Raw genomic sequence first — 27,118 nt, forward strand, 5'->3', positions numbered from 1 at the left:
GAAGAGGCAGAGTGGTGTCTATTGATACCCATTTGAGTATGGCCAGTAAGTCTGATGTGCATTTTGTATTGAAAATGTGATCCTTTACTTGTGAACAAAATGCGAAACATGATGATGTCACACTTGCAGGTATGAGAAGAGATTGTTCTGACACTGCTGAGCCTTGTCGCCCGCCACCACCCACCACTCAGAATGTAGCAGCTGCTGTCATCGCATGCCTTGTGTGTGGAGCCTCATCCAGCTGCCTTACCCTCCATCCACCCACTCTGACAAAGGATTCTGGGTACTCAGAGGAAATCATTGTTACTGATCACACTACGACTGTGCCTGCTGTTTTTACAATAAAAGTATAAAAATGATTTTTTTTTCCTTTTTTATTCAACAAAGTATATAAAATAATTCTCTTTTTGTACATTTATCATAAACGGACAACCTCTATACTCTTCACAGCCCATTTATGTTCTTCTCTCAATCCAAAACTGGATTTCACAGTAAGTACTGACCCCCTCTGTCAGCCTTCTGGTGTTGGTTTGGGTCCCTGGTAGAGAGATTCCTCTTCCTGTCTTGAGCACCAAGCCATGTTGTAAGCTTTATTTCCCCTTTTAATGGAGGTTTTTGTATTCTGATGGAGGGGGCTGGTCACATTCACTATACAGGCGTACCTCAGTTTACGAATGAAAAACCATTGCAAATAATGGCTCAGTTTACAATTTTTTTTTCACAATACGAATGGATTAATTGGTTTTCAATGCATTTATGATTTTTTTTTTTTTTTTAATCATGTCACTGTACAGTATTTATGCCTTTAAAGTGCATTTAATAAAGAGTTTTGAACAGCTAATCCATTCTGGAGGTCAGAAAAAAGTCTTATCTGTTAAACTCTTTATTAAATGCACTTTAAAGGCATAAATACTGTACAGGGTCATGATTAAAAAAAAATTCATAAATGCATTGAAAACCAAATAATCCATGCTGGAGGTCAGAAAAAAGTCTTAATTGGTTTTCAATGCATTTATGAATTTTTTTTTTTAATCGTGTCCCTGTACAGTATTTGCCTTTAAAGTGCATTTAATAAAGAGTTTAACAGAAGATTTTTTTCTGACCTCCAGAATGGATCTGTTCAAAACTCTTTATTAAATGCACTTTAAAGGCATAAATACTGTACAGGGTCATGATTAAAATAAAAATTCATAAATGCATTGAAAACCAATTAATCCATGCTGGAGGTCAGAAAAAAGTCTTAATTGGTTTTCAATGCATTCCTGAGGGAAACCGCGTTTTGGTTTACGAATTTAATGCGTTCTGCGTGACTTTTCGTATTGCGAAAAATTCGTAAACCGAAACGCGGTTTCCCTCAGGAATGCATTGAAAACCAATTAATCTGTTTTGGAGGTCAGAAAAAAAGTCTCATCTGTTAAACTCTTTATAAAGTGCACTTTAAAGGCATAGTAATGTATAGGGACATTAAAAAAAAAAAATTGTAAATGCATTGAAAACCAATTAATCCGTCTGTATTGCGAAACAAATTTGTAAACCGCAGCATTATTTTCACTGGATTTTCATTCGTAAACTGAGGTACGCCTGTATATATTTACTATGCAAGTGGCTCAGCACCTAATTGAATGAGCCCCAAAGCATGCGTGTAATGCAGAAAATAAAGGCCGGCTCCAAGTGTCTGTAATATTTAAAAGTACGTGTATGATAGGGGAAAAAAAAAAGTATATATTATTATTATACAGGATTTATATAGCGCCAACAGTTTGCTCAGCGCTTTACAATATAACGGGAGACAATACAGCAACAATACAAGAGGGTTAGGAGGGCCTGATCCTGGGAGCTTACAAATATATATATATATATATATATATATAATCTTTTTTTTTTTTTTCTATCATACACGCACTTTTAAATATTACACACACTGTGGAGGGCACCTGGAGCCGGCCTTTGTTTTCTACATTACACGCATGCTTTGGGGCTCATTCAATTAGGTGCTGAGCCACTTTTTGCTGCTTGCAGGCAACCCTCAGAAGTGGATGCAGCCACATAGATACAGTTGCATGTCAAAATCCGACATGCAGGCAAGAGGGGAGCACAGATCCAAAAGTAGTGTCTGCATTTGGATCCATGCATGTCAAATTATACCTTGCAACTGTGTCCACTTTTATGGGCTGCCTGCATGTAGTAAAACGTACAGCAGCTCAGCATAGAGGGCAGGTTGCGGTGCCCATCTGAATAGTAGAGGCAGTGGTGATATTTTAGGTGCCTTTGTGCTACTTTTAGGGGCCCATTCACACCAAAGGTAGTGGGATGCATTTTTGAGTGTACTCCAAAATGCAGGTTATCCTATGGGCACAGGACACACTATTGCAGTGCAATAAAAAAAAAAAAAGCCAGCAAGCTCCATTTTTCCACACTGTAAATGCACCACAATGATGTGCACATAAAAGCCAGAAAAAAGTAGATGGAAGTGATCTCAAAGGAAACGAAATCTTAGAAAAAGTGAACTTCACTGCACATTCAGAATTGTGCAGTAAACATGTAGTTTCTTGTGTGAATGGGTCCTAAAATTTCCTCGGTTACATGCAAAAGCTGAGCCCGGGTTCACACTGATGCAGTGCAGAATTTGCAGCATTTTCAGTGCGTATTCCACACCGCATCAGAATCGCACCCCGTTAACGCGAACCGCTGCGGGTATGTATGTTAATAACACCCCAAAAGCGGGCCGATGTGCAGAATTGGATCGCATAGGTGTGAATACCCATGCAATTCGATTCTAGTGTGAACCCAAAAAAGGGTGCTGCACATTTTTGATGCGGTGCGATTAGAAATGTACGACTCCGATCGCACCGCACACAAATCGCATGTGGTTTGCACAGGAATGCGAACCCAGGCTTACAGGTGCCATGATGCGTAAACAGATATACTGGATTTGGAATGAATGAAAATCCCAAATTCAGAAACTAACCATCTATGGGAGTCCTCAGAATGGAGACCGATACAAGTAATTTTGAAATATTCGGTTCATTGGATCAGTCCCCATTCTCAAGCCTACATGTGTATATATACTAGATCAGACTTTCTCAACCAGGGTGCCCTAAAATATCTTCAGGGGTGCCTTGGCAAAATGTCTAAAAATTGTCAAAAACTTGTATACAAGCCAGCGGGTGAAACAAAACTGCCTTCTAGTTACACAAAGCCACAGGTTTTCATTGCGCACCATTACGACCTTCTAGCCGCCGGCATCCTGACAACCAATGACATCATCAGTTGATAAGGAGGATGTTGGTTGCCTGCATGGCATCCTTGTTTGATCCTTCCCTGCCCCTCTATCAGTGCTGGGGTCACTATGTTCTCTCTCTAGCCATTCAGTCGTATCCGACCCTTGACGATTGCATGGACCGTCACTAGTAAGTGACTTTTTCCATGAATTCTCTTAGCAATTATTTTACAGAGTAGGTTGCCAGGTCTTTCCCTTAATCCTTTGGAGGACCAAGGGACGCATTTGTCCCATGTTTTTAATTGTGTGTATCATCTGATTAAGAACTTAAAACTTTTTTTTTTGGTTTGAGTCAAAATATTAGTTCTTATCAAACAACAATCTAGCTTTTTGCCAATTATTTCATGAAATGGCTTAGTTACAGCAACTGAAGTGTACGAACTTTAAAAACAAAAAAAATTGATTCTTTTGGCGTTCTTACGGTCCTCAAAGGGTTAACCCCTACCATGCAGGAGATCATGCATGGCCAGGGATGAAACTAGGACAATTTAGACAAGAGCCAATTAACCTACCAGCATGTCTTTGAGAGCGTGGGAGGAAACCGGAGTACCCGGAGGAAACCCACGCAAGCACAGGGAGAACACGCAAACTCCATGCAGGAGGCACCATGGTTGGGAATTGAACCCATGACCCATTTACTGCACGGCAGACATGCTAACCACTAAGCCATTGTGCCACCCTCACTATGCTCAGTGATGGAGAAAAACTGAGGGAGAAGAGAAACATTGGAATACTAGTCAGTACCAATGTGCAAAAGTGTATTTGCTTTGGAAGAATAAATCACCTCTAATGTTGGGTGTCCTACATGTGTGGATGTTGCTGCGTTATTTAAAACTATTAGAATAGTTTTTCACATTTTAGAACGAGGTGCCCTTTTAAAATTATGGACAGTCTATAAAGACACCCCATTTTAGAATGGGGTGCCTTGGGACTGTCCATAATTTTAAAGGGAGCCTTGACTGAAAAAAGGTTGAGAAACACTACTAGATGCACCTCCAAGAAGGTTTACAAAAAAAGTCCTACAACCATCAACACTGAGCTCTGGTAGCTGTCAGCCGTTTTCAATCCCTGTCTCTCACAGTCCTGACACTACCAAAAAAAGTCATGAAAAACCTTTTCAATAGATTACAGTCTTCCCTCCAAGGTAACATCCATTGAACAGAACTGCTGTATGTTTGTTTTGCTTCTTAGGGGGGTCTGTCCTTTTAGCTTTCCTGTAAGCTGTTCATCGATTAAACGACCTTCTAGTTGCCGCTGATTGGAATTAAAGCGGCTGCCGTTAACCTTCGTTCACTGTTAAGAAAGTTGAATGTGGCGCAAGCGTTGGCCTGTGGAAAAAAATGTATTAAAATGAGTCTACTGATCTTAGTACAGAGAAAAAGAGAAGATTTCTACACTGCCGTTAACCACTTCCAGTCCGGACACTTTCACCCACTTCCTGTCCAGGGCAATTTTCAGCTTTCAGCGCTATCACACTTTGAATGACAATTGCGCGGTCATGCAATACTGTACCCATATGAATTTTTTACCATTTTTTTGAGACAGATAAAGCTTTATTTTGGTGGTATTTATTCACCGCTGAGATTTTTATTTTTTTTACTATGTAAATGAAAAAAAGTCCAAAAATTTTGAAAAAAAGTGTTTTTTTTTATAAAATTTTGCAAATAAATAATATTTCATCCTAAATCTTGGCCAAAATTTATTCCGTTATTTTTTTAGTAAAAAAAAAAAAATCCAAATTAGTTTATAACCAAACATTATAATTTTTAAACATTTTTTTTTACATTTTTATTTTATTTTATATTATTTTTTATTTTTACATACTGTCACCCTAGCAGTACAGTGTCACCATGGTGACACTGTACTACTTGTGGGGGGTGATGAAGATTTTTTTTTTTTTTTTTACACTGATTGCTTTTACACCCATATAGGATGTAAAAGCAATCATTTCTCTTTCTCTCTGTCTGCATTCTTGCAGTCATTGAGAAATACTGAGTGAGCTGTGATTGGTCACAGCTTGTCACATGGTACAAGGCTGTTGTGAATAGCCTTGTACCATGTGACACACGTAGTAAGCAATGATGTCACAAGTGACATCTTGCTTACTACTTTGCATGTGATCACTGATTCGCCAATCAGTGATCACATGACCGGGACCTCGTACAGAGGTCCCGTCCGACGATCGGTGTTTCACTGTGTCCGGAGGACACAGCGGACACCGAATCGCGGTGGTGCGCGCTCCTAGGGAGCGCGCACAGCTAGAAAAGGCGGGTGCCGTTTAGGAACGGCAACCCGACCTTGGACTGCCACCGCCCTGCCGTTTATAAACAGCAGGCGGACGGCAAGAGGTTAATACAACGAAACCTATAAATCCACATGACTCATGTCACGGGGACACGTGTGGGAATTTACATGTACAGGGTTAAGTCTGAAAAAAAAAACTCCATCTAAAATGCATTTTTATCTCAATAGATTTGTGTTGTGTTAACATGCATGTTTGTGCATTTTAAAGCGGAGTTCCACTCACTCTGTAAAAAAAATAAAAGTCAGCAGCTATAAAAACTGTAGCTGCTGACTTTTAAAAAAAACAGCCACTTACCTGTCCCTCGGTCCTGCAGTGTGTCCCCCGCAGCTCGTTTTACCGGCCGTCCTGTGTTCCATGTACCGCCATCTTCAGTGTGGGCACCCGGTTGTGATAGCTTGCGGCTTCACAGCCGGGCACCCACTGCGCATGCGCGAGTAGCGCTGCGCATCATGAATGGTCCTGTAGTCTTCTGGGACCTGTCACATTCCAATCGCCTAGGTCAGTGGTCGGCAAGCCACGGCTCGCGAGCCACATGCGGCTCTTTACACGCTTTAATGCGGCTCTTGTGTGCTGGGCGCCCGCTCCCCTCCCTCCTCTCGGGCGGCAGGGACTCTGCAGCGTGATCCAAAAAAAAAAAAAAAAAAACAGCCAGGGCAGTGCGCTCAAATGCAATGATTGGCCAGTCTCGCTGCCACTCACATCCTGATAGCCAGTGATTGGCTGTCAGAATGTGTGTAGGCGGGGCAGCGTGAGGAACGTGAGGGGAGCTAGGCTCCTCTCACAGTCCGCCCTGAAGACCGGAACGGCGTGGGAACACGGCGAGAGGAACGTGCGGAGCAAAGGTAAGTGAATTGACACAGGGGGGACTTGGCTTACTACTTGCTACTTACTTACTACTACTATATGGGGGATGAATTACTATAGGGGGGATGAATTACTATAGGGGGGATGAATTACTATATGGGGGATGAATTACTATATGAGGGATGAATTACTATATGGGGGATGAATTACTATAGGGGGGATGAATTACTATATGGGGGATGAATTACTATATGGGGGATGAATTACTATAAAAACTTATTGAAACTAAAAACAGTGTACCATCCTATGTATTTTCAGTTTTAAAAATGTGGCTCTCAAAACAAATTTCAATCGTGGTTTTGGCGAGATTTGGCTCAGTTGAAAAAAAAGGTTGCCCACCACTGACCTAGGTGATCGCAGTGGGAGCGGGTACCTGTCAAATTCGGGTACCTGCTCCCCAAAAGGTGCCAATCCTTAATGGGGAGTGGGGGACCAATCTTTAAAGCAGAACTTTCCGTTTTCGGTGGAACTCCGCTTTAACGTCACTGCAAATGACACGTGTGGTGTGAGCAGGAAACGTGAAACAATTGTTTTCGGTGTATCCTTGCAGTGACCTGTGTTCTTCCAGTGCAGTAAAGATCGCAGCAGTGTGTGTGAACAGGACCTAAGGGCTCATGTACACTGCAGCTGCTAAACTCACGTTTAGGAGCTGTTCAGCGTTTTTTTCAGCAGCCCCTGAACTCTCCCTAATGTTTTCCTATGTGTCCATGTACACATCGTCGTTTACAGGCATTTGAGTTTACAGTCGTTTTCTTGAACGCACCAAAATTGCGTTCAGGAGTAGATTTTACCAGCATTTCAAACGCTTGTAAACGCGGTTAACTGCGTTTTTACAGGCCCCTATCCAGAGCCTTTTTTCTTCAGAAATGCATGCAAAGCGTTTTCCATGAGTTCAAATGGACCCGGTACACCAGCGCAGTCAGTTCCAGGTTTCGCGTGAAGGAAAAAATGGTAGAACTTTCCTTGGGACACACAGGGGAGAAGTCTCCGCACTTCTGAAAACGCAGCCCACACGGGAACCTCCGTTCCCAGTACAGTTGCGGTTTCCAGTGCGGGCGGTGTGACATTAGAACTAATGGCACCCGCCTGCAGGTCCGCATTTCTCTGTGCGGGTGGAGCGGCTGCATGGATTTTTGTGCGGATCTGCAGCCCGCACATATGTGAACCAAGCCTTCAAGCTGGTTCAGTCAGAATCTGTCGCAGCTGTGCATGACATCCAATCAGCTTCTAACTTCAGCTTGTGCAATTAAGCTTTGACAATAAAACGTGGAAGCTGATTGGTTTCTACACAGAAGTGCATGAGATTCTGAGTGAACCAACTTTAGTAAAACTCCAGTGTGTGCAAAAAGCTTGAAGCAGTATTGTTAAATGAGAAATTTGTGGGGTTTGTAAAAATGTAACTTCTGCTACAGCGGTCCCCACATTGACTCTAGGCCTGAGAACTGAGTGATCACATGATTGCTGATCGCTCAGTTCTCAATCTGCACAGAGCAGACAGCAGTGGCTGTCAGTCATCACTCTGCTCCTGCATCCCTGAGCTGGGGAGGGGTCAGGTGCAGCTGACTTCATCTTGTAGCCATGTGCTGAGAGGTGGAGCCAGCTGTCAATCAGTTTGAGAACGGACATGGTGAAAAACAGGATTTTTTTCAGAACAGAGAAAGGAAAGTAACTGCCAGATGAAGATCAAAACAGAATGTGGCAACAGTAGAAACTAAGAGCAAAAAGAAAATGCAGTGTCATTGACTGCCCTGCAGGGAACCTCCTGAATAAATACAGGGGATGTTTATGGAGAGGCACCTGTCCTAGTACCGGGAGGTATTATCTATCAGAGGAGAGTCCCACCACTATTGCCGAGGAGGATTCCACGGTTTGGAGGAGCAAAAAGAGGCACTTTTAGCTCATTGGTCCTGAGGGGCCTGGGCAGGAAGGTGAGGGGGCACCCCTGTCACTGTGGATTCACACTCAGTTTGGAGCACCTGCATGAAGATTTGTTGTGTTTCACTTATTGGGACACTCAAGGACTTAGTATTGTTAATGTTACTGGGAGTGACCACAGTACTATATTCTGATAAGGGATAAGATATATTACTGGATTAGCATATATTATATGTTCTTTTGTAGCGCTGCACTGTTTTATGTTTTTTCAGGCAGCTGGGTGGATCCATACAATTATGTCAGGATCCTTCCCAGAGCCTGAAGCGGCTCTGCCACATCAGCTGATTCTGAATCTCAGGGGAGCAAAACATAAGTGCACTCCTGTGACCCACAGGGGGAAGTATGATCAAAAAAAGCTTTGGCCATACATCTATATCAAAGCAAGCCTCAGATGCAAAAAGAAAGGCAAACAGACAACTTGTTTATAGGGAAAGCAGGAGCTTCCTTTACAACCTGTGTTTAACATCTCCAAACTTGAACTGAAGGACAGTTTAAAGTCCAACTTTATACGCCAAAAGGAATAAAATACAACAAATGTTTCAAAATTAAAAAAAAAAAAAAAAAAAAAAACTCTACAAAATCCTCCTCCTTATAGCAAGAGTACAATAGAATCATGTCACAAATAATCCCCGTCCATCAAGAGGCTATCCCCCTTATTACTCTATACAAAGTGGGTATTACTTAGTGCAGGGGGTCCCATTTGTTTAATTTTCACAGAAGTCTCTTTTCTCAGGGCCTTTCATACATCAGGCGTTATCAGGAGTATCAATATGTTAGCCAAAAAGTCCACATTGATAGTTGAATACATGCTTTACAACAGCGGTTCTCAACCTGGGGGTCGCGACCCCTTTGGGGGTCGAATGACACTTTCCCAGGGGTCGCCTAAGACCATCGGAAAACACATATTTCCGATGGCCTTAGGAACCGAGACACCGCTGCTCTGTCCGTCTCCAGGTGTGGGCGGGATGACATGCAGTCCCTGTCATCCGGACACACCCCCGGGATCAATCCTCGTCGGTGATTGGCCGCCGGAACTGTAGCTCAGGAGAGGCACACAGGCGGCCAATCACCGGCGAGGAGGTAGAGCTTGGAAAGGAGGAGCCGAGCGGCACCGCGAAGATCGAGCGAGTGAAGAGGAGGAGAGCGGCCGGAGAAGGAAGACATCTGACCGGTAAGTGTCTGTACCATGGGAGAGGGAGGGAGCGAGCCCAGGCTGGAGCAGGGGTCAGCAAGGTAAGTATCATTGGTGTCAGTGGGAGGAATAGTGCCCAATCATTGGTGTCACTAATACCAATAATGGGGCACTATTCCTCCCCCCACTGACACCAACGATGGGGCACTATTCCTCCCCCTTTGACACCAACGATGGGGCACTATTCCTCCCACTGATACCAACGATGGGGCACTATTCCTCCCACTGACACCAATGTTGGGGCACTATTGCTCCCCCTGATACCAACGATGGGGCAGTATTCCTCCCACTGACACCAACAATGGGGCACTATTCCTCCCACTGACACCAACGATGGGGCACTATTCCTCCCACTGACACCAACGATGGGGCACTATTCCTCCCCCTGACACCAACGATGGGGCACTATTGCTCCCCCTGATACCAACGATGGGGCACTATTCCTCCCACTGACACCAACGATGGGGGCACTATTCCTCCCACTGATACCAGTGATGGGGCACTATTCCTCCCACTGACACCAGTGTTGGGGCACTATTCCTCCCACTGATACCAATGATGGGGCACTATTCCTCCCACTGATACCAATGATGGGGGCACTATTCCTCCCACTGACACCAATGATGGGGGCACTATTCCTCCCACTGACACCAATGATGGGGCACTATTCCTCCCACTGACACCAGTGTTGGGGCACTATTCCTCCCACTGACACCAGTGTTGGGGCACTATTCCTCCCACTGACACCAGTGTTGGGGCACTATTCCTCCCACTGATACCAGTGATGGGACACTTTTCCTCCCACTGACATCAGTGATGGGACACTATTCCTCCCACTGACACCAATGATGGGGCACTATTCCCCCCACTGACACCTATGATGGGGCACTATTCCCCCCACTGACACCTATGATGGGGCACTATTCCTACCACTGACACCAATGATGGGGGCACTATTCCTCCCACTGATACCAATGATGGGGCACTATTCCTCCCACTGACACCAGTGTTGGGGGCACTATTCCTCCCACTGACACCAGTGATGGGACACTTTTCCTCCCACTGACACCAGTGATGGGGCACTATTCCTCCCACTCACACCAATAATGGGGCACTATTCCCCCCACTGACACCAATGATGGGGCACTATTCCCCCCACTGACACCAATGATGGGGCACTATTCCCCCCACTGACACCAATGATGGGGCACTATTCCCCCCACTGACACCTATGATGGGGCACTATTCCTCCCACTGACACCAATGATGGGGCACTATTCCTCCCACTGACACCTATGATGGGGCACTATTCCTCCCACTGACACCAATGATGGGGCACTATTCCTCTCACTGACACCAATGATGGGGCACTATTCCCCCCACTGACACCAATGATGGGGCACTATTCCTCCCACTGACACCAATGATGGGGCACTATTCCCCCCACTGACACCTATGATGGGGCACTATTCCTACCACTGACACCAATGATGGGGCACTATTCCTACCATGGACACCAATGACGTGGCACTATTCCTCCCACTGATACCAATGATGGGGCACTATTCCTCCCATTGACATCAGTGATGGGACACTATTCCTCCCACTGACACCAATGACGTGGCACTATTCCTCCCACTGATACCAATGATGGGACACTATTCCTCCCACTGACACCAATGACATGGCACTACTCCTCCCACTGCAAAATTACAGTTATGAAGTAGCAACGAAAATAATGACACCAATGTTGGGGCACTATTGCTGCCCTGATACCAACGATGGGGCACTATTCCTCCCACTGACACCAACGATGGGGCACTATTCCTCCCACTGACACCAACGATGGGGCACTATTCCTCCCACTGACACCAACGATGGGGCACTATTCCTCCCACTAACACCAACGATGGGGCACTATTCCTCCCACTGACACCAACGATGGGGCACTATTCCTCCCACTGACACCAACGATGGGGCACTATTCCTCCCACTGACACCAACGATGGGGCACTATTCCTCCCACTGACACCAACGATGGGGCACTATACTTCCCACTGACACCAACGATGGGGCACTATTCCTCCCACTGACACCAATGTTGGGGCACTATTGCTCCCCCTGATACCAATGATGGGGCACTATTCCTCCCACTGACACCAATGATGGGGCACTATTCCTCCCACTGATACCAATGATGGGGGCACTATTCCTCCCACTGACACCAATGATGGGGCACTATTCCTCCCACTGATACCAATGATGGGGCACTATTCCTCCCACTGACACCAGTGTTGGGGCACTATTCCTCCCACTGATACCAGTGATGGGGCACTATTCCCCCCACTGACACCAATGATGGGGCACTATTCCCCCCACTGACACCAATGATGGGGCACTATTCCCCCCACTGACACCAATGATGGGGCACTATTCCCCCCACTGACACCAATGATGGGGCACTATTCCCCCCACTGACACCAATGATGGGGCACTATTCCCCCCACTGACACCAATGATGGGGCACTATTCCCCCCACTGACACCAATGATGGGGCACTTTTACCCCCACTGACACCAATGATGGGGCACTTTTACCCCCACTGACACCAATGATGGGGCACTTTTACCCCCACTGACACCAATGATGGGGCACTATTCCTCCCACTGACACCAACAATGGGGCACTATTCCTCCCACTGACACCAACGATGGGGCACTATTCCTCCCACTGATACCAACGATGGGGCACTATTCCTCCCACTGACACCAACGATGGGACACTATTCCTCCCCCTGACACCAACGATGGGGCACTATTCCTCCCACTGACACCAACGATGGGGCACTATTCCTCCCACTGACACCAACGATGGGGCACTATTCCTCCCACTGATACCAACGATGGGGCACTATTCCTCCCACTGACACCAATGATGGGGCACTATACTTCCCACTGACACCAACGATGGGGCACTATTCCTCCCACTGACACCAATGATGGGGCACTATACTTCCCACTGACACCAATGATGGGGCACTATTCCTCCCACTGACACCAATGATGGGGCACTATTCCCCCCACTGACAGCTATGATGGGGCACTATTCCTCCCACTGACACCAATGATGGGGCACTATTCCTACCACTGACACCAATGATGGGGCACTATTCCTCCCATTGACATCAGTGATGGGACACTATTCCTCCCACTGACACCAATGACGTGGCACTACTCCTCCCACTGCAAAATTACAGTTATGAAGTAGCAACGAAAATAATTTTATGGTTGGGGGTCACCACAACATGAGGAACTGTATTAAGGGGTCGCGGCATTAGAAAGGTTGAGAACCACTGCTTTACAATATACATCTCATATCCCCTTGATACACAGGACAGGAGATGCCGTCTGGGATAACACAGCATGGAATGGGCAGAGATTGTATATCTTATTGTTTAATGAGGTTATGAAGCTACGGTGTTGTGGGACAGTGGTCTCCAAACTGCGGCCCTTTGCATGCCTTTATCCAGCCCATGGGGCACTACTGCTCCCACTGACACCAATGATGGGGCACTATTCCTCCCACTAATACCAATGATGGCGCACTATTCCTCCCACTGATACCAATGATGGGGCACTATTCCTCCCACTGATACCAATGATGGGGCACTATTCTTCCCACTGATACCAATGATGGGGCACTATTCCTCCCACTGATACCAATGATGGGGCACTATTCCTCCCACTGACACTAATGATGGGGCACTATTCCTTCCACTGACACCAATGATGGGGCACTATTCCTCCCACTGATACCAATGATGGGGCACTATTCCTTCCACTGACACCAATGATGGGGCACTATTCCTCCCACTGATACCAATGATGGGGCACTATTCCTCCCACTGACACCAATGATGGGACACTATTCCTTCCACTGACACCAATGATGGGACACTATTCCTCCCACTGACACCAATGATGGGGCACCATTTTTCCCACTGACAACTATGGGGCACTATTGCTCCCACTGACACCAACAATGGGGCACTATTGCTCCCACTGACCACAGTCTGGTCCCCCCTAAAGTACAGTAAACTGGCCCTTTGTTTAGAAACTTTGGAGACCCCTGTTTTGGGACATCCACAGCCTTCCAAAATGGAACATGAAGTGTTAAGACTGTCTGTGGACAGTTCCTCAGTGGACTCCAAGAAAACTATTTTAAGGCCAGTACAAAAATCCTCTTTTGCACCTTAATGGGCAGAATTATTGCAGATACTCACCGTGTCCTGAACCTCCACCGCCACCCCATTCTGTCTCATTAACTTTAATAGGTTTGGATCCAGTCTCTCTACACGGTCCCCTATGCCCAGAACCAGGATCTCTGCCAGAAGAGATAAAACGGATATGAGATTCAGATGCAAGACATCACATGACTTCTGCAGCTAACAGGAAAAATTGGTCAGGCTGTGTATAATGGGAACTTCTTACATCTACAGTGTGCCAGCAGGTATAGAGAAACATACCCTCTGTACAGGGATCAAGTAATAGACGCTTCTGGGGCCCATTTACACTGCTGGATGTCAGAAATGTATTTTACATTTTAAATTTGGAGTTCACAGTGGCTTTAAAATGACAGAACAGGGACCAGCACCAGGTTCGTTCTCTCTATCTATATATACACACACATATACATATATATATACACACACATATATATATATACACACACACACACACACACACACACATATATACACACACACACACACACACACACACACACACACACACACATACACACACACATACACACACACACATATACATACACACACACACACATATACACACATACACACACACACATATACATACACACACACACACATATACACACATACACACACACACATATACATACACACACACACACACATATACATACACACACACACACATATACACACACACATATACACACATACATATACACACATACACACACACACATATACATACACACACACACATACACACACACACACACATACACACACACACACTCACACACACATATACACATATACATACACACACACACACACACACACACACATACACACACACTCACACACACATATACATACACACACATATATAAAGCAAAGGAATTACACATTTCAGAACTTTGGACCTTTTTTTCTTGTTTTTGGCTGGGGTGGGAAAGGATTGGCTCCCTCATAAGGCTTTCATTGCTTCCTGTGTCCCCATTACTATTTGTAACGATGTTAATTGTAAATTAGACGAAAATTATACAGAAAGTTGCATGGGGGGTGGAGGAGATCGACGACTGGGAGGTTTGTTGTTGTCATGGGGGGGTTTTTGGATGTGATCGGCGGCTGGGAAGCTGCTGATCGCTTCCAAACCCCCAGGCTGACCCTCCTAGAAGACAGCCAGCAGTCGGCTTGTCAGACGTACACACAATCCAGGTGACTGTAGGTTTGTATTTTAAAATCATCTGCTGTCAGGTCTAAGACATATCGACCTGGCAGTAAAGTGGTTGTAAAGGCTCAAGGTTTTGTTTTTTTTACTTTCATACATTCTAGGCATGAAGGTAAAAAAAAAAAAAAAAACCTTCAGTGTGCAGCTCCCAGTAATACTCATCCGAGCCCAATCCCGATCCAGAGACATGCACGAGAGACGGGGCTCTCCTGGGTCTCTCCCTCCTCATTGGTTGAGACACAGCAGTGGGAGTCAATAGCTCCTACTGCTATCACAGGCAGTGAGGTGAGAGTGGCTATAGTTCTGCTTTAATAATACAAATAAATTGAGACCTTACCTATCCTGGGAACCAGTAAGCGGAACAAGGATAAACTTTCATAGGAAATGTCTTTATAGGAATGTACCTAGAGACAAGGTAGAAATGGGATTACTTTCCGAATCCAGCAGCAGACTGTATATCACAAAATATATAAAATCATGTAGTGGTGCACCAAAATGAGAATTCTGGTGCCGAAACCAAAACTTCAAAATGCACTAGGCCAAAAACTGAAACCAAAATGCACAGCTTTTAAAAATTAATTATAGATTTTTTGGGAAAAAAAAAACACTTTGATAAAAAAAAAACAAACAAAAAAAAAACAAAACAATATATACCCCATTTTTTTGGTAAAATATGAAAGAGGATGTTACGGCGAGTAAATAGGTACCCAACATGTCACGCTTTAAAATTGCGCGCGCTCATGGAATGGCGTACTTAAAAATTTCCATGGGTGATGCTTTAAAAATTTCTACAGGTTATTAGTGTAAAGTTAATGAGGAGGTCTAGTGCGAGAATTATTGCTCTTGCGTTCATGGCGATACCTCGTGTGTGTTGTTTGAACACCGTTTACATATGTGGGCGTGGCCTACGTATGCGTTCACACAGAGGGGGGACAGGGGCACTTTAAACTTTTTATTTCTTTTTTGCACTGTCCCTTTAAAAAAAATTGTAATCACTTTTATTCTTATCACAAGAAATGAATGCATCCCCTGTGATAGAAATAATTAGTGACAGGTCCTCTTTATGGAGAGATATGGAGCCAATAAGACCCCACATCTCTCTGCAATGTAAAGCATTGGATCAAAAAAAGCATTGATCTAGTGCTTTAAAAGAAAAAAAAAAAAATGGCCGGAATAGGAAGTGACATCGCTCTGGTCCTCCAAGGGCATAGAAATGAGTGGAGGCCATCTTTCCTTCGCTGATTTCTATGCCCAGCGCCGGGATCGTTCGATGGTTTCTCAGGTATGCTGGGAACTAGTGAGGGGCGGGGTTTTTTCAGCACCTGTATCTGTGCTTTTTTTCATATCGGCCGACGGCTGAAAGGGGTGTTTTTGGCTGAAATGTTTCGGCCGTCGAAATTTCGGTGCATCCCTACAATCATGTCCCAATCGGGATCAACTGTACTTTGGTAATGCTTTAAAAAGAGGTTCTCCATCTACCCCGCCAGTGTCAGCATTGTTATGGGGCAGGGATTGCTGCTCCCCACTATACCAGCTTCATTATCAATGTATTCAGTTCCACGTTTCTCTATACACCAATCAGCCATGACATTGAATATCTTGTTGCAATGGCATCTGAAAGTAGGTGGGAAATATTAGGCAACACGTGAACACGTTGTCCTGCTGAAAGCAGGAAAAATGGGCAAGTGTAAGGATTTGACTGAATTTGACAAAATAATGGCTAGACGATTGGGTCGGAGCAACTCCCAAACTGCAGCTCTTGTGGGATGTTTCCAGTCTGCAGTGGTCAGGACCGACCAAAAGTGGTCCAAGGAAGAAAAACCTGCGACAGGGTCCTGGGTGGCCAAGGCTCACCGGCGGAGGTGGGGAGGGAAGGCTCACCGGCGGAGGTGGGGAGGGAAGGCTCACCGGCGGAGGTGGGGAGGGAAGGCTCACCGGCGGAGGTGGGGAGGGAAGGCTCACCGGCGGAGGTGGGGAGGGAAGGCTCATTGACGGTGGTGGGGAGGGAAGGCTCATTGACGGTGGTGGGGAGGGAAGGCTCATTGACGGTGGTGGGGAGGGAAGGCTCATTGATGGAGGTGGGGAGGGAAGGCTGGCCCGTGTAGTCTAATCCAAAAGAATGCCTACTGGAGCACAAATTGCTAAAAGAGTGAATGCTGGTTCTGATAGAAAAGGTGTCAGAACACACAGAGCATTGCAGTTTGTTGTGTATGGGGCTGTGTAGCCGCAGAGCGGTCAGGGTGCCCATGCTGACCCGTGTCCACAGCCCAAGATGCCTACAATGGGCACATGAGCACCAGAACTGGACCATGGAGCAATGGAAGAAGGTGGCCTGATCTGATGAATTCAACAATGGTTTGAGGGTTCCAGCATCTGTGGGATGTGCTGGAAAAACAAGTCTGATCCATGGAGGCCCCACCTCACAACTCACAGGACTTAAAGGATCTGCTACTGACAGCTCAGTGCTGACACCACAGCGTACCATCACAGGTCTAGTGGAGTCCATGCCGTGACAGTTTGTGGTGGGTGGTCATAATGTTCTGGCTAATCGTTGTATATACACATTGTGTATCATGGAGCTGATAATTGATTTTTAGTGACTTTTAACAACGGCCATATCCACTGTCTACACCTTACAAGTGCACTTGAATTATTGCTGCTTTGGTGCATGGGGGGTCTTTATACTTACATTCCATTGCAATATGGCCCTGGGGATTATGGCGCAGGGCCCAATAACCTGATTCCCATTGATGATGAAGCCTTGTCGGCTGTAACTCTCCACAAACATTATATCTGGGGAGTCCCTTTCCAGATGGGTCACGGTTGTCTTCTCATACAGCTCATCGCCAGTCGGGGAGAGGCGGTGGGACCTCTGCTGCTGCCTGTAACAAGGATATGATACAAGATGTCTGAATCTCAGGGAGGGCTGGTGTTGGGGTTACGGGGAGGGCTGGTTTTGGGGTTACGGGGAGGGATGGTGTTGGGGTTACGGGGAGGGATGGTGTTGGGGTTACGGGGAGGGATGGTGTTGGGGTTACGGGGAGGGATGGTGTTGGGGTAATGGGGGGGGGGGGGCTGGTGCTGAGGTTACGGGGAGGGATGGTGTTGGGGTCACGGGGAGGGATGGTGCTGGGGTCACGGGGAGGGATGGTGCTGGGGTCACGGGGAGGGGTTGGTGTTAGGAGATCGGGAGGGGGGGTTGGTGTTAGGAGATCGGGAGGGGGGGTTGGTGTTAGGAGAACGGGGGGGGGGGGGGGGGGGTTGGTGTTAGGAGAACGGGGGGGGGGGGGGTTGGTGTTAGGAGAACGGGGGGGGGGGGGGGGTTGGTGTTAGGAGAACGGGAGGGGGGGGGGGGGTGTTGGTGTTAGGAGAACGGGAGGGGGGGTTGGTGTTAGGAGAACGGGAGGGGGGGTTGGTGTTAGGAGAACGGGAGGGGGGGTTGGTGTTAGGAGAACGGGAGGGGGGGGGGTTGGTGTTAGGAGAACGGGAGGGGGGGGGGTTGGTGTTAGGAGAACGGGAGGGGGGGGGGTTGGTGTTAGGAGAACGGGAGGGGGGGGGGTTGGTGTTAGGAGAACGGGAGGGGGGGGGGTTGGTGTTAGGAGAACGGGAGGGGGGGGGGTTGGTGTTAGGAGAACGGGAGGGGGGGGGGTTGGTGTTAGGAGAACGGGAGGGGGGGGGGTTGGTGTTAGGAGAACGGGAGGGGGGGGGGTTGGTGTTAGGAGAACGGGAGGGGGGGTTGGTGTTAGGAGAACGGGAGGGGGGGGGGTTGGTGTTAGGAGAACGGGAGGGGGGGGGGGGTTGGTGTTAGGAGAACGGGAGGGGGGGGGGTTGGTGTTAGGAGAACGGGAGGGGGGGGGGGGTTGGTGTTAGGAGAACGGGAGGGGGGGGTTGGTGTTAGGAGAACGGGAGGGGGGGGTTGGTGTTAGGAGAACGGGAGGGGGGGGTTGGTGTTAGGAGAACGGGAGGGGGGGGTTGGTGTTAGGAGAACGGGAGGGGGGGGTTGGTGTTAGGAGAACGGGAGGGGGGGGTTGGTGTTAGGAGAACGGGAGGGGGGGGTTGGTGTTAGGAGAACGGGGGGGGGGGGGGGGGTTGGTGTTAGGAGAACGGGAGGGGGGGGGGGGTTGGTGTTAGGAGAACGGGAGTGGGGGGGGGGGGGGGTTGGTGTTAGGAGAACGGGAGTGGGGGGGGGGGGGTTGGTGTTAGGAGAACGGGAGGGGGGGGTTGGTGTTAGGAGAACGGGAGTGGGGGGGGGGGGGGGTTGGTGTTAGGAGAACGGGAGGGGGGAGGGGGGGGTTGGTGTTAGGAGAACGGGAGGGGGGGTTGGTGTTAGGAGAACGGGAGGGGGGGTTGGTGTTAGGAGAACGGGAGGGGGGGGGGTTGGTGTTAGGAGAACGGGAGGGGGGGGGTTGGTGTTAGGAGAACGGGAGGGGGGGGGGGGGTTGGTGTTAGGAGAACGGGAGGGGGGGGGGGGGTTGGTGTTAGGAGAACGGGAGGGGGGGGGGGGGGTTGGTGTTAGGAGAACGGGAGGGGGGGGGGGGTTGGTGTTAGGAGAACGGGAGGGAGGGGGGGGTTGGTGTTAGGAGAACGGGAGGGGGGGGGGGGGGTTGGTGTTAGGAGAACGGGAGGGGGGGGGGGGGGGTTGGTGTTAGGAGAACGGGAGGGGGGGGGGGGGTTGGTGTTAGGAGAACGGGAGGGGGGGGGGGGTTGGTGTTAGGAGAACGGGAGGGGGGGGGGGGGTTGGTGTTAGGAGAACGGGAGGGGGGGGGGGGTTGGTGTTAGGAGAACGGGAGGGGGGGGGGGGTTGGTGTTAGGAGAACGGGAGGGGGGGGGGGTTGGTGTTAGGAGAACGGGAGGGGGGGGGGGTTGGTGTTAGGAGAACGGGAGGGGGGGGGGGTTGGTGTTAGGAGAACGGGAGGGGGGGGGGGTTGGTGTTAGGAGAACGGGAGGGGGGGGGGGTTGGTGTTAGGAGAACGGGAGGGGGGGGGGGTTGGTGTTAGGAGAACGGGAGGGGGGGGGGGTTGGTGTTAGGAGAACGGGAGGGGGGGGGGGTTGGTGTTAGGAGAACGGGAGGGGGGGGTTGGTGTTAGGAGAACGGGAGGGGGGGGTTGGTGTTAGGAGAACGGGAGGGGGGGGTTGGTGTTAGGAGAACGGGAGGGGGGGGTTGGTGTTAGGAGAACGGGAGGGGGGGGTTGGTGTTAGGAGAACGGGAGGGGGGGGTTGGTGTTAGGAGAACGGGAGGGGGGGGTTGGTGTTAGGAGAACGGGAGGGGGGGGTTGGTGTTAGGAGAACGGGAGGGGGGGGTTGGTGTTAGGAGAACGGGAGGGGGGGGTTGGTGTTAGGAGAACGGGAGGGGGGGGTTGGTGTTAGGAGAACGGGAGGGGGGGGTTGGTGTTAGGAGAACGGGAGGGGGGGGTTGGTGTTAGGAGAACGGGAGGGGGGGGTTGGTGTTAGGAGAACGGGAGGGGGGGGTTGGTGTTAGGAGAACGGGAGGGGGGGGTTGGTGTTAGGAGAACGGGAGGGGGGGGTTGGTGTTAGGAGAACGGGAGGGGGGGGTTGGTGTTAGGAGAACGGGAGGGGGGGGTTGGTGTTAGGAGAACGGGAGGGAGGGGTTGGTGTTAGGAGAACGGGAGGGGGGGGTTGGTGTTAGGAGAACGGGAGGGGGGGGTTGGTGTTAGGAGAACGGGAGGGGGGGGTTGGTGTTAGGAGAACGGGAGGGGGGGGTTGGTGTTAGGAGAACGGGAGGGGGGGGTTGGTGTTAGGAGAACGGGAGGGGGGGGTTGGTGTTAGGAGAACGGGAGGGGGGGGTTGGTGTTAGGAGAACGGGAGGGGGGGGTTGGTGTTAGGAGAACGGGAGGGGGGGGTTGGTGTTAGGAGAACGGGAGGGGGGGGTTGGTGTTAGGAGAACGGGAGGGGGGGGTTGGTGTTAGGAGAACGGGAGGGGGGGGTTGGTGTTAGGAGAACGGGAGGGGGGGGTTGGTGTTAGGAGAACGGGAGGGGGGGGTTGGTGTTAGGAGAACGGGAGGGGGGGGTTGGTGTCAGGAGAACGGGAGGGGGGGGTTGGTGTCAGGAGAACGGGAGGGGGGGGTTGGTGTCAGGAGAACGGGAGGGGGGGGTTGGTGTCAGGAGAACGGGAGGGGGGGGGTTGGTGTCAGGAGAACGGGAGGGGGGGGTTGGTGTCAGGAGAACGGGAGGGGGGGGTTGGTGTTAGGAGAACGAGAGGGGGGGTTGGTGTTAGGAGAACGAGAGGGGGGGTTGGTGTTAGGAGAACGAGAGGGGGGGTTGGTGTTAGGAGAACGAGGGGGGGGGGGGTTGGTGTTAGGAGAACGGGACGGGGGGGTTAGTGTTAGGAGAACGGGAGGGGGGGGGGTTGGTGTTAGGAGAATGGGAGGGGGGGGGTTAGTGTTAGGATTACAGGGACAGTTGGTGTTAGGATAAGCATTAGAAGCAAGGTGAGTACGGGGCACCTACCTCCCTCCCTCCCTCCCTCCTCGGCCATCACCTCTGTACTGAAGGAAACAAGCACCAGCCTCCCTGCTCTGACAGCAGAAGTATCATAGAATGCAATCCAGTATAATGATCGGAGTAACAAACACACTTCATGATTAAATAGTACATTTACTTTATAAATTGATAAATCAATCAGGGCGAATGTGGAGAAAGAGAATATAAACGGGGGGGGGGGGGCTCAAATGAGGGTTCATTGTGAGCTAATGGTGCTATCAGACCAAAGCCGGGCCTCATGTCCTGCGGTCAGGATGACCTGAACATACAGTATACGTGTTGTATGTTCATGTTGTGTGGTCAAGATGTCAGCCCAAAGCAGTCCCTCCTACCACAGAGATGTCACTTGCCTCCTCCTGCTTTAAAGGGGTATTATCCCGCCCGCAAACATGGCTGCCTGCATCTTCCATAGAGAACAGGCACTGGTAGCGCTGGTGCAGTAACTATCTCTACTCTGAAAACTACCATCACTCTGGTCTGCATCCGAAATGGCAGTTGGGCCAGGCATGCTGGGAGATACCTCCTCTACAACTGCAGTGTGCAATACTTTTGCTCTCCTCTGATATTGCCCAGCCTCGGGCCTTACGTACCAAGTGGGCGCCGTTATCCTTGACCCATACTTTATCCAGCCCGGAGCCGAGGATCGCAGAAGTCGGAAGCCAAGAAAGGTTGATGGGATCATGACGAGAACTGCAGAGAAAGCTGCAAAGAAACAGAAATCAGAAGAAAGATGTGATTATTACAGGTCAACAATGCAAACGGTCCATACAGACAAGTCTGGCCGTTGTCACCATTCTAGACACATACATGGGCAGGTGGAGGGAGAGTCTTGATGGCTGGCGAGCACAGCCACGCACTCCAGCTGATGGAAAGAATAAAAGTGGTCCAACGAAAGAAAACCTGCGACAGGATCCTGGGCAGCCAAGGCTCACTGACTGAGGTGGGGGGGGGAGGCTCACCGACTGAGGTGGGGGGGGGAGGCTCACCGGCGGAGGTGGGGGGGGAAGGCTCACCGGCGGAGGTGGGGGGGGAAGGCTCACCGGCGGAGGTGGGGAGGGAAGGCTCACCGGCGGAGGTGGGGAGGGAAGGCTCACCGGCGGAGGTGGGGAGGGAAGGCTCACCGGCGGAGGTGGGGAGGGAAGGCTCACCGGCGGAGGTGGGGAGGGAAGGCTCACCGGCGGAGGTGGGGAGGGAAGGCTCACCGGCGGAGGTGGGGAGGGAAGGCTCACCGGCGGAGGTGGGGAGGGAAGGCTCACCGGCGGAGGTGGGGAGGGAAGGCTCACCGGCGGAGGTGGGGAGGGAAGGCTCACCGACGGAGGTGGGGAGGGAAGGCTCACCGGCGGAGGTGGGGAGGGAAGGCTCACCGGCGGAGGTGGGGAGGGAAGGCTCACCGGCGGAGGTGGGGAGGGAAGGCTCACCGGCGGAGGTGGGGAGGGAAGGCTCACCGGCGGAGGTGGGGAGGGAAGGCTCACCGGCGGAGGTGGGGAGGGAAGGCTCACCGGCGGAGGTGGGGAGGGAAGGCTCACCGGCGGAGGTGGGGAGGGAAGGCTCACCGGCGGAGGTGGGGAGGGAAGGCTCACCGGCGGAGGTGGGGAGGGAAGGCTCACCGACGGAGGTGGGGAGGGAAGGCTCACCGACGGAGGTGGGGAGGGAAGGCTCACCGACGGAGGTGGGGAGGGAAGGCTCACCGACGGAGGTGGGGAGGGAAGGCTCACCGACGGAGGTGGGGAGGGAAGGCTCACCGGCGGAGGTGGGGAGGGAAGGCTCACCGGCGGAGGTGGGGAGGGAAGGCTCACCGGCGGAGGTGGGGAGGGAAGGCTCACCGACGGAGGTGGGGAGGGAAGGCTCACCGACGGAGGTGGGGAGGGAAGGCTCACCGACGGAGGTGGGGAGGGAAGGCTCACCGACGGAGGTGGGGAGGGAAGGCTGGCCCGTGTAGTCTAATCCAAAGAATGCCTACTGGAGCTCAAATTGCTAAAAAAGCGAACGCTGGTTCTGATAGAAAGGTGTCAGAACACACAGAGCATTGCAGTTTGTTGTGTATGGAACTGTGTAGCCGCAGAGCGGTCAGGGTGCCCATGCTGACCCGTGTCCACAGCCCAAGATGCCTACAATGGGCACATGAGCATCAGAACAGACAATGGAGCAATTGAAGAAGGTGGCCTGATCTGATGAATTCAACATTGGTTTGAGGGTTCAAGAATCTGTGGGATGTGCTGGAAAAACAAGTCTGATCCATGGAGGCCCCACCTGAAGATTCCCCCCCACCCCTTCCTGACCAGGCCATTTTTTGGGCTACGGCGCTGCGTTACTTTGACAATTGCGCGGTCATGCAACACTACACCCAAATTAAATTTACGTCCTTTTCCCCCCACAAATAGAGCTTTCTTTCGGTGGTAATTGATGGCCTGTATGGTTTTTATTTTTTGCGCTATAAACAAAAAAAGACCAACAATTTTGAAAAAGAAAAACTAAATTTTTGACTTTTTGCTATTAAACATCTCCAGTAAAAAATAAAAAAAATCTAATTTGATCATAAATTTAGGCCAAAGTGTATTCTGCTCCGTGTCTTTGCTAAAAAAAAAAAATCCCAATACGTGTAAATCAGTTTACATGAAGGTTATAGCGTCTACAAATGGCGGTATATATACTTATATACTGGATTTAAGTAATGGCGGCGATCAGCGACTTATAGCGGGACTGCGGCGGGCATTCTGACACTGGGGGGGAACTGACTTGGTGTCACTGACATCCCCAGTGACACCAATACAGTGATCAGTGCTAATAAAAAGCACTGACACTACTAATGACACTGGGCAGGAAGGGGTTAACATCTGGGGAGATCAAAGGGTTGTGCTCTTTAACTATGGGGGCTGTGTGTGCTTCACTGTAAGCACACTGCTATGCAGAGCCATACAAAGCAGTGTGCAGGAGCTGACAGGGGAGAGATCTGTATTGTTTATACACAAGTCTCTCCGCCATCAGTGATACTCGGAGATCGCCGGTGCCGGTGGGGAATCACCAGCCGGGACCCGGTGATCGACAGCCGAGGCCGCGAAAGGCGGCGCGGGTAGGGCATGTGCGCCCCCTACTCATATATGCTAACTCACATATATATACGTGATTTTGCGCAGCCATGCCGCCCTGTAGCAGTATTTCAGCTATTGGGCAGCGCGCAAGTGGTTAAGGTTTGACAGGCTGGGTATCTAATTACTCGGTGTGACCTCATCTTTTATATTTTACAGTATAAATGCAGTCATTTATTGCGTTTGTGTACCTTAAAATTACCTTTAATGTGTTTTGGTTTTTTTACGGAAATGTTGCGACCAGTTATAAGTGATATTTATTGTTTGCGACGTGACATTTTAAATACTATTTGTTAGAGTTTGGATATTTAAAAACAAAGAAAAAAGGCCAAATTCTCAGAACAAAGCCCTCAATGCTGGAGAAACTGCGGTCATGAAAGTTGCATGAAAGTCGGACTAAAGTAGTGCAAGAACTACATGCATGTTCTCCATGTGCCTGCGTGGGTTTCCTCCCACACCCCAAAGACATGCTGGTAGGTGAATTGGCTCCTGTCTACATTGTCCCTAGTATGTGTATGTATGAATGTGAGTTAGGGACCTTAGATTGTACGCCCCTCAAAGGGTTAGGGACCTTAGATTGGACGCCCCTCGAGGGTTAGGGACCTTAGATTGGACGCCCCTCGAGGGTTAGGGACCTTAGATTGGACGCCCCTCGAGGGTTAGGGACCTTAGATTGGACGCCCCTCGAGGGTTAGGGACCTTAGATTGGACGCCCCTCGAGGGTTAGGGACCTTAGATTGGACGCCCCTCGAGGGTTAGGGACCTTAGATTGGACGCCCCTCGAGGGTTAGGGACCTTAGATTGGACGCCCCTCGAGGGTTAGGGACCTTAGATTGGACGCCCCTCGAGGGTTAGGGACCTTAGATTGGACGCCCCTCGAGGGTTAGGGACCTTAGATTGGACGCCCCTCGAGGGTTAGGGACCTTAGATTGGACGCCCCTCGAGGGTTAGGGACCTTAGATTGGACGCCCATCGAGGGTTAGGGACCTTAGATTGGACGCCCATCGAGGATTAGGGACCTTAGATTGGACGCCCCTCGAGGGTTAGGGACCTTAGATTGGACGCCCCTTGAGGGTTAGGGACTGATGTGAATGTACAATATATATGTAAAGTGCTGCGTAAATTGACGGCGCTATATAAGTACCTGAAATAAACATTTTGTGTTGTAGATCTGTGGCGCAGGCCGGTATTCGACGCTTTTTGGCTAAGATTGTTTAAACGTGCGCAAAAAAAACATACAAAAACAGCTCTGGCAGCGAAAGGGTTAAAGCAAAACCAAACCCACCAATTTAACTTTGAAAGCACGCCTTGACCGATCATGGTGACGGTCGCTAGGGAGCCGAGGTCAGCTTTCACCTGAGCGGTGGAGGTGTGCTGTAGCATGGACTGCGCAGAACGGCCAGGGTAGTGACTGGGAATCATTCCACACCATTCAGTGCAGCTTCAGGGTCGCAGGCTGCAGCAATGTCACATGTGAACCCCTTATGGGCGACAAACCCTTTAAGGAGCGCAGATGCAAAGTGTACTTTAGTACATAGGACTTCCATTCAGTAAACTTTAGCCAACAACACAAGCAATGTTAAATTACAGGAGAGACATACCTAGAGCTGCTGCTGGATCATGCTGGAAGAGGGTTTGTCCTTGGACACACACATCATGGCTGCCTGGAGCTGACACTTACCATAGAGAGGAGCCCTTCCTGCCAAGGCCTGTACAACACTGCCCTCTGGTGGCCAGGGGGGAAATCCATATAGATTGCAACTGCGTGAGCAACACTGACCTCTGTTGGCCAGAGATCAGAATGGATTGCCTTTCCCCGCACCACATCGCCCTCTAGAGGACAAAAATGAGCATAGCTTACTACTGCTGGTGCAACATCACACTCTAGTGGCCATAATAGATTGCTGCAGGCAAGGTTCGCAGATCTGCCAACCGAATATTTATCCAACACTTGCTATTGCATTTTACTCCGCATAGTATGTTGCTTTTGTTTGTGTGCCTTTTTTTTATTTTATTTTATTTTTTGTTTAATTGCATCCTCCTAGAGCAGAAACAAAACTCCTCCTACAAGCTTTAACCAGTGCTCTGCTGGACACTGATAGAAGTCACAAGACTGCTCTAACTGCTGATGAGAAAAGGGATTTAGCAGTTTATATTTATTAAAATAATTGCAGTTCCATGTTGTGTGTACTGTGGAAGAGCAGATATAGTGAATGCAGGGTCCAGGGAGACCAGATATAGTGAATGCAGGGTCCGGGGAGACCAGATATAGTGAATGCAGGGTCCGGGGAGACCAGATATAGTGAATGCAGGGCCCTGGGAGACTGGATATAGTGAATGCAGGGTCCGGGGAGAGCGGATATAGTGAATGCAGGGTCCAGGGAGACCAGATATAGTGAATGCAGGGTCCGGGGAGACCGGATATAGTGAATGCAGGGTCCTGGGAGACCG

The 27,118-nt window shown here is 49.6% G+C and overlaps 2 protein-coding genes across 3 annotated transcripts in view; one reads left to right on the forward strand and one right to left on the reverse strand.

Annotated features, from left to right (window-relative positions):
- IMPDH2 (inosine monophosphate dehydrogenase 2) overlaps positions 1-359 on the forward strand; it is a 55,007-nt gene extending 54,648 nt beyond the window's left edge. For both annotated transcript variants that reach the window (XM_089656604.1, XM_089656606.1), the window contains one exon: positions 130-359. In XM_089656604.1, coding sequence (XP_089512730.1) covers positions 130-151 — 22 coding nt within the window. In that variant the 3' untranslated portion in view covers positions 152-359. The remainder of the gene's footprint in view (positions 1-129) is intronic.
- On the reverse strand, positions 357-26,371 carry NDUFAF3 (NADH:ubiquinone oxidoreductase complex assembly factor 3). The gene is made up of 6 exons (XM_089656607.1): positions 26,269-26,371; positions 22,172-22,283; positions 17,770-17,962; positions 15,418-15,484; positions 13,859-13,959; positions 357-4,608 (listed from the first exon to the last, which is right to left on the reverse strand). Exons 2-6 carry the CDS (start codon positions 22,261-22,263, stop codon positions 4,525-4,527), a joined length of 537 nt encoding a protein of 178 aa, XP_089512733.1. The 5' UTR covers positions 22,264-22,283; positions 26,269-26,371; the 3' UTR covers positions 357-4,524.
- Positions 26,372-27,118: the final 747 nt, after the last annotated feature.

The sequence above is a fragment of the Staurois parvus genome, unplaced genomic scaffold (assembly GCF_062004578.1).
Source record: "Staurois parvus isolate SC_StPar_1 unplaced genomic scaffold, SC_StPar_1.0 ptg000920l, whole genome shotgun sequence".
NCBI lineage: Eukaryota > Metazoa > Chordata > Amphibia > Anura > Ranidae > Staurois > Staurois parvus.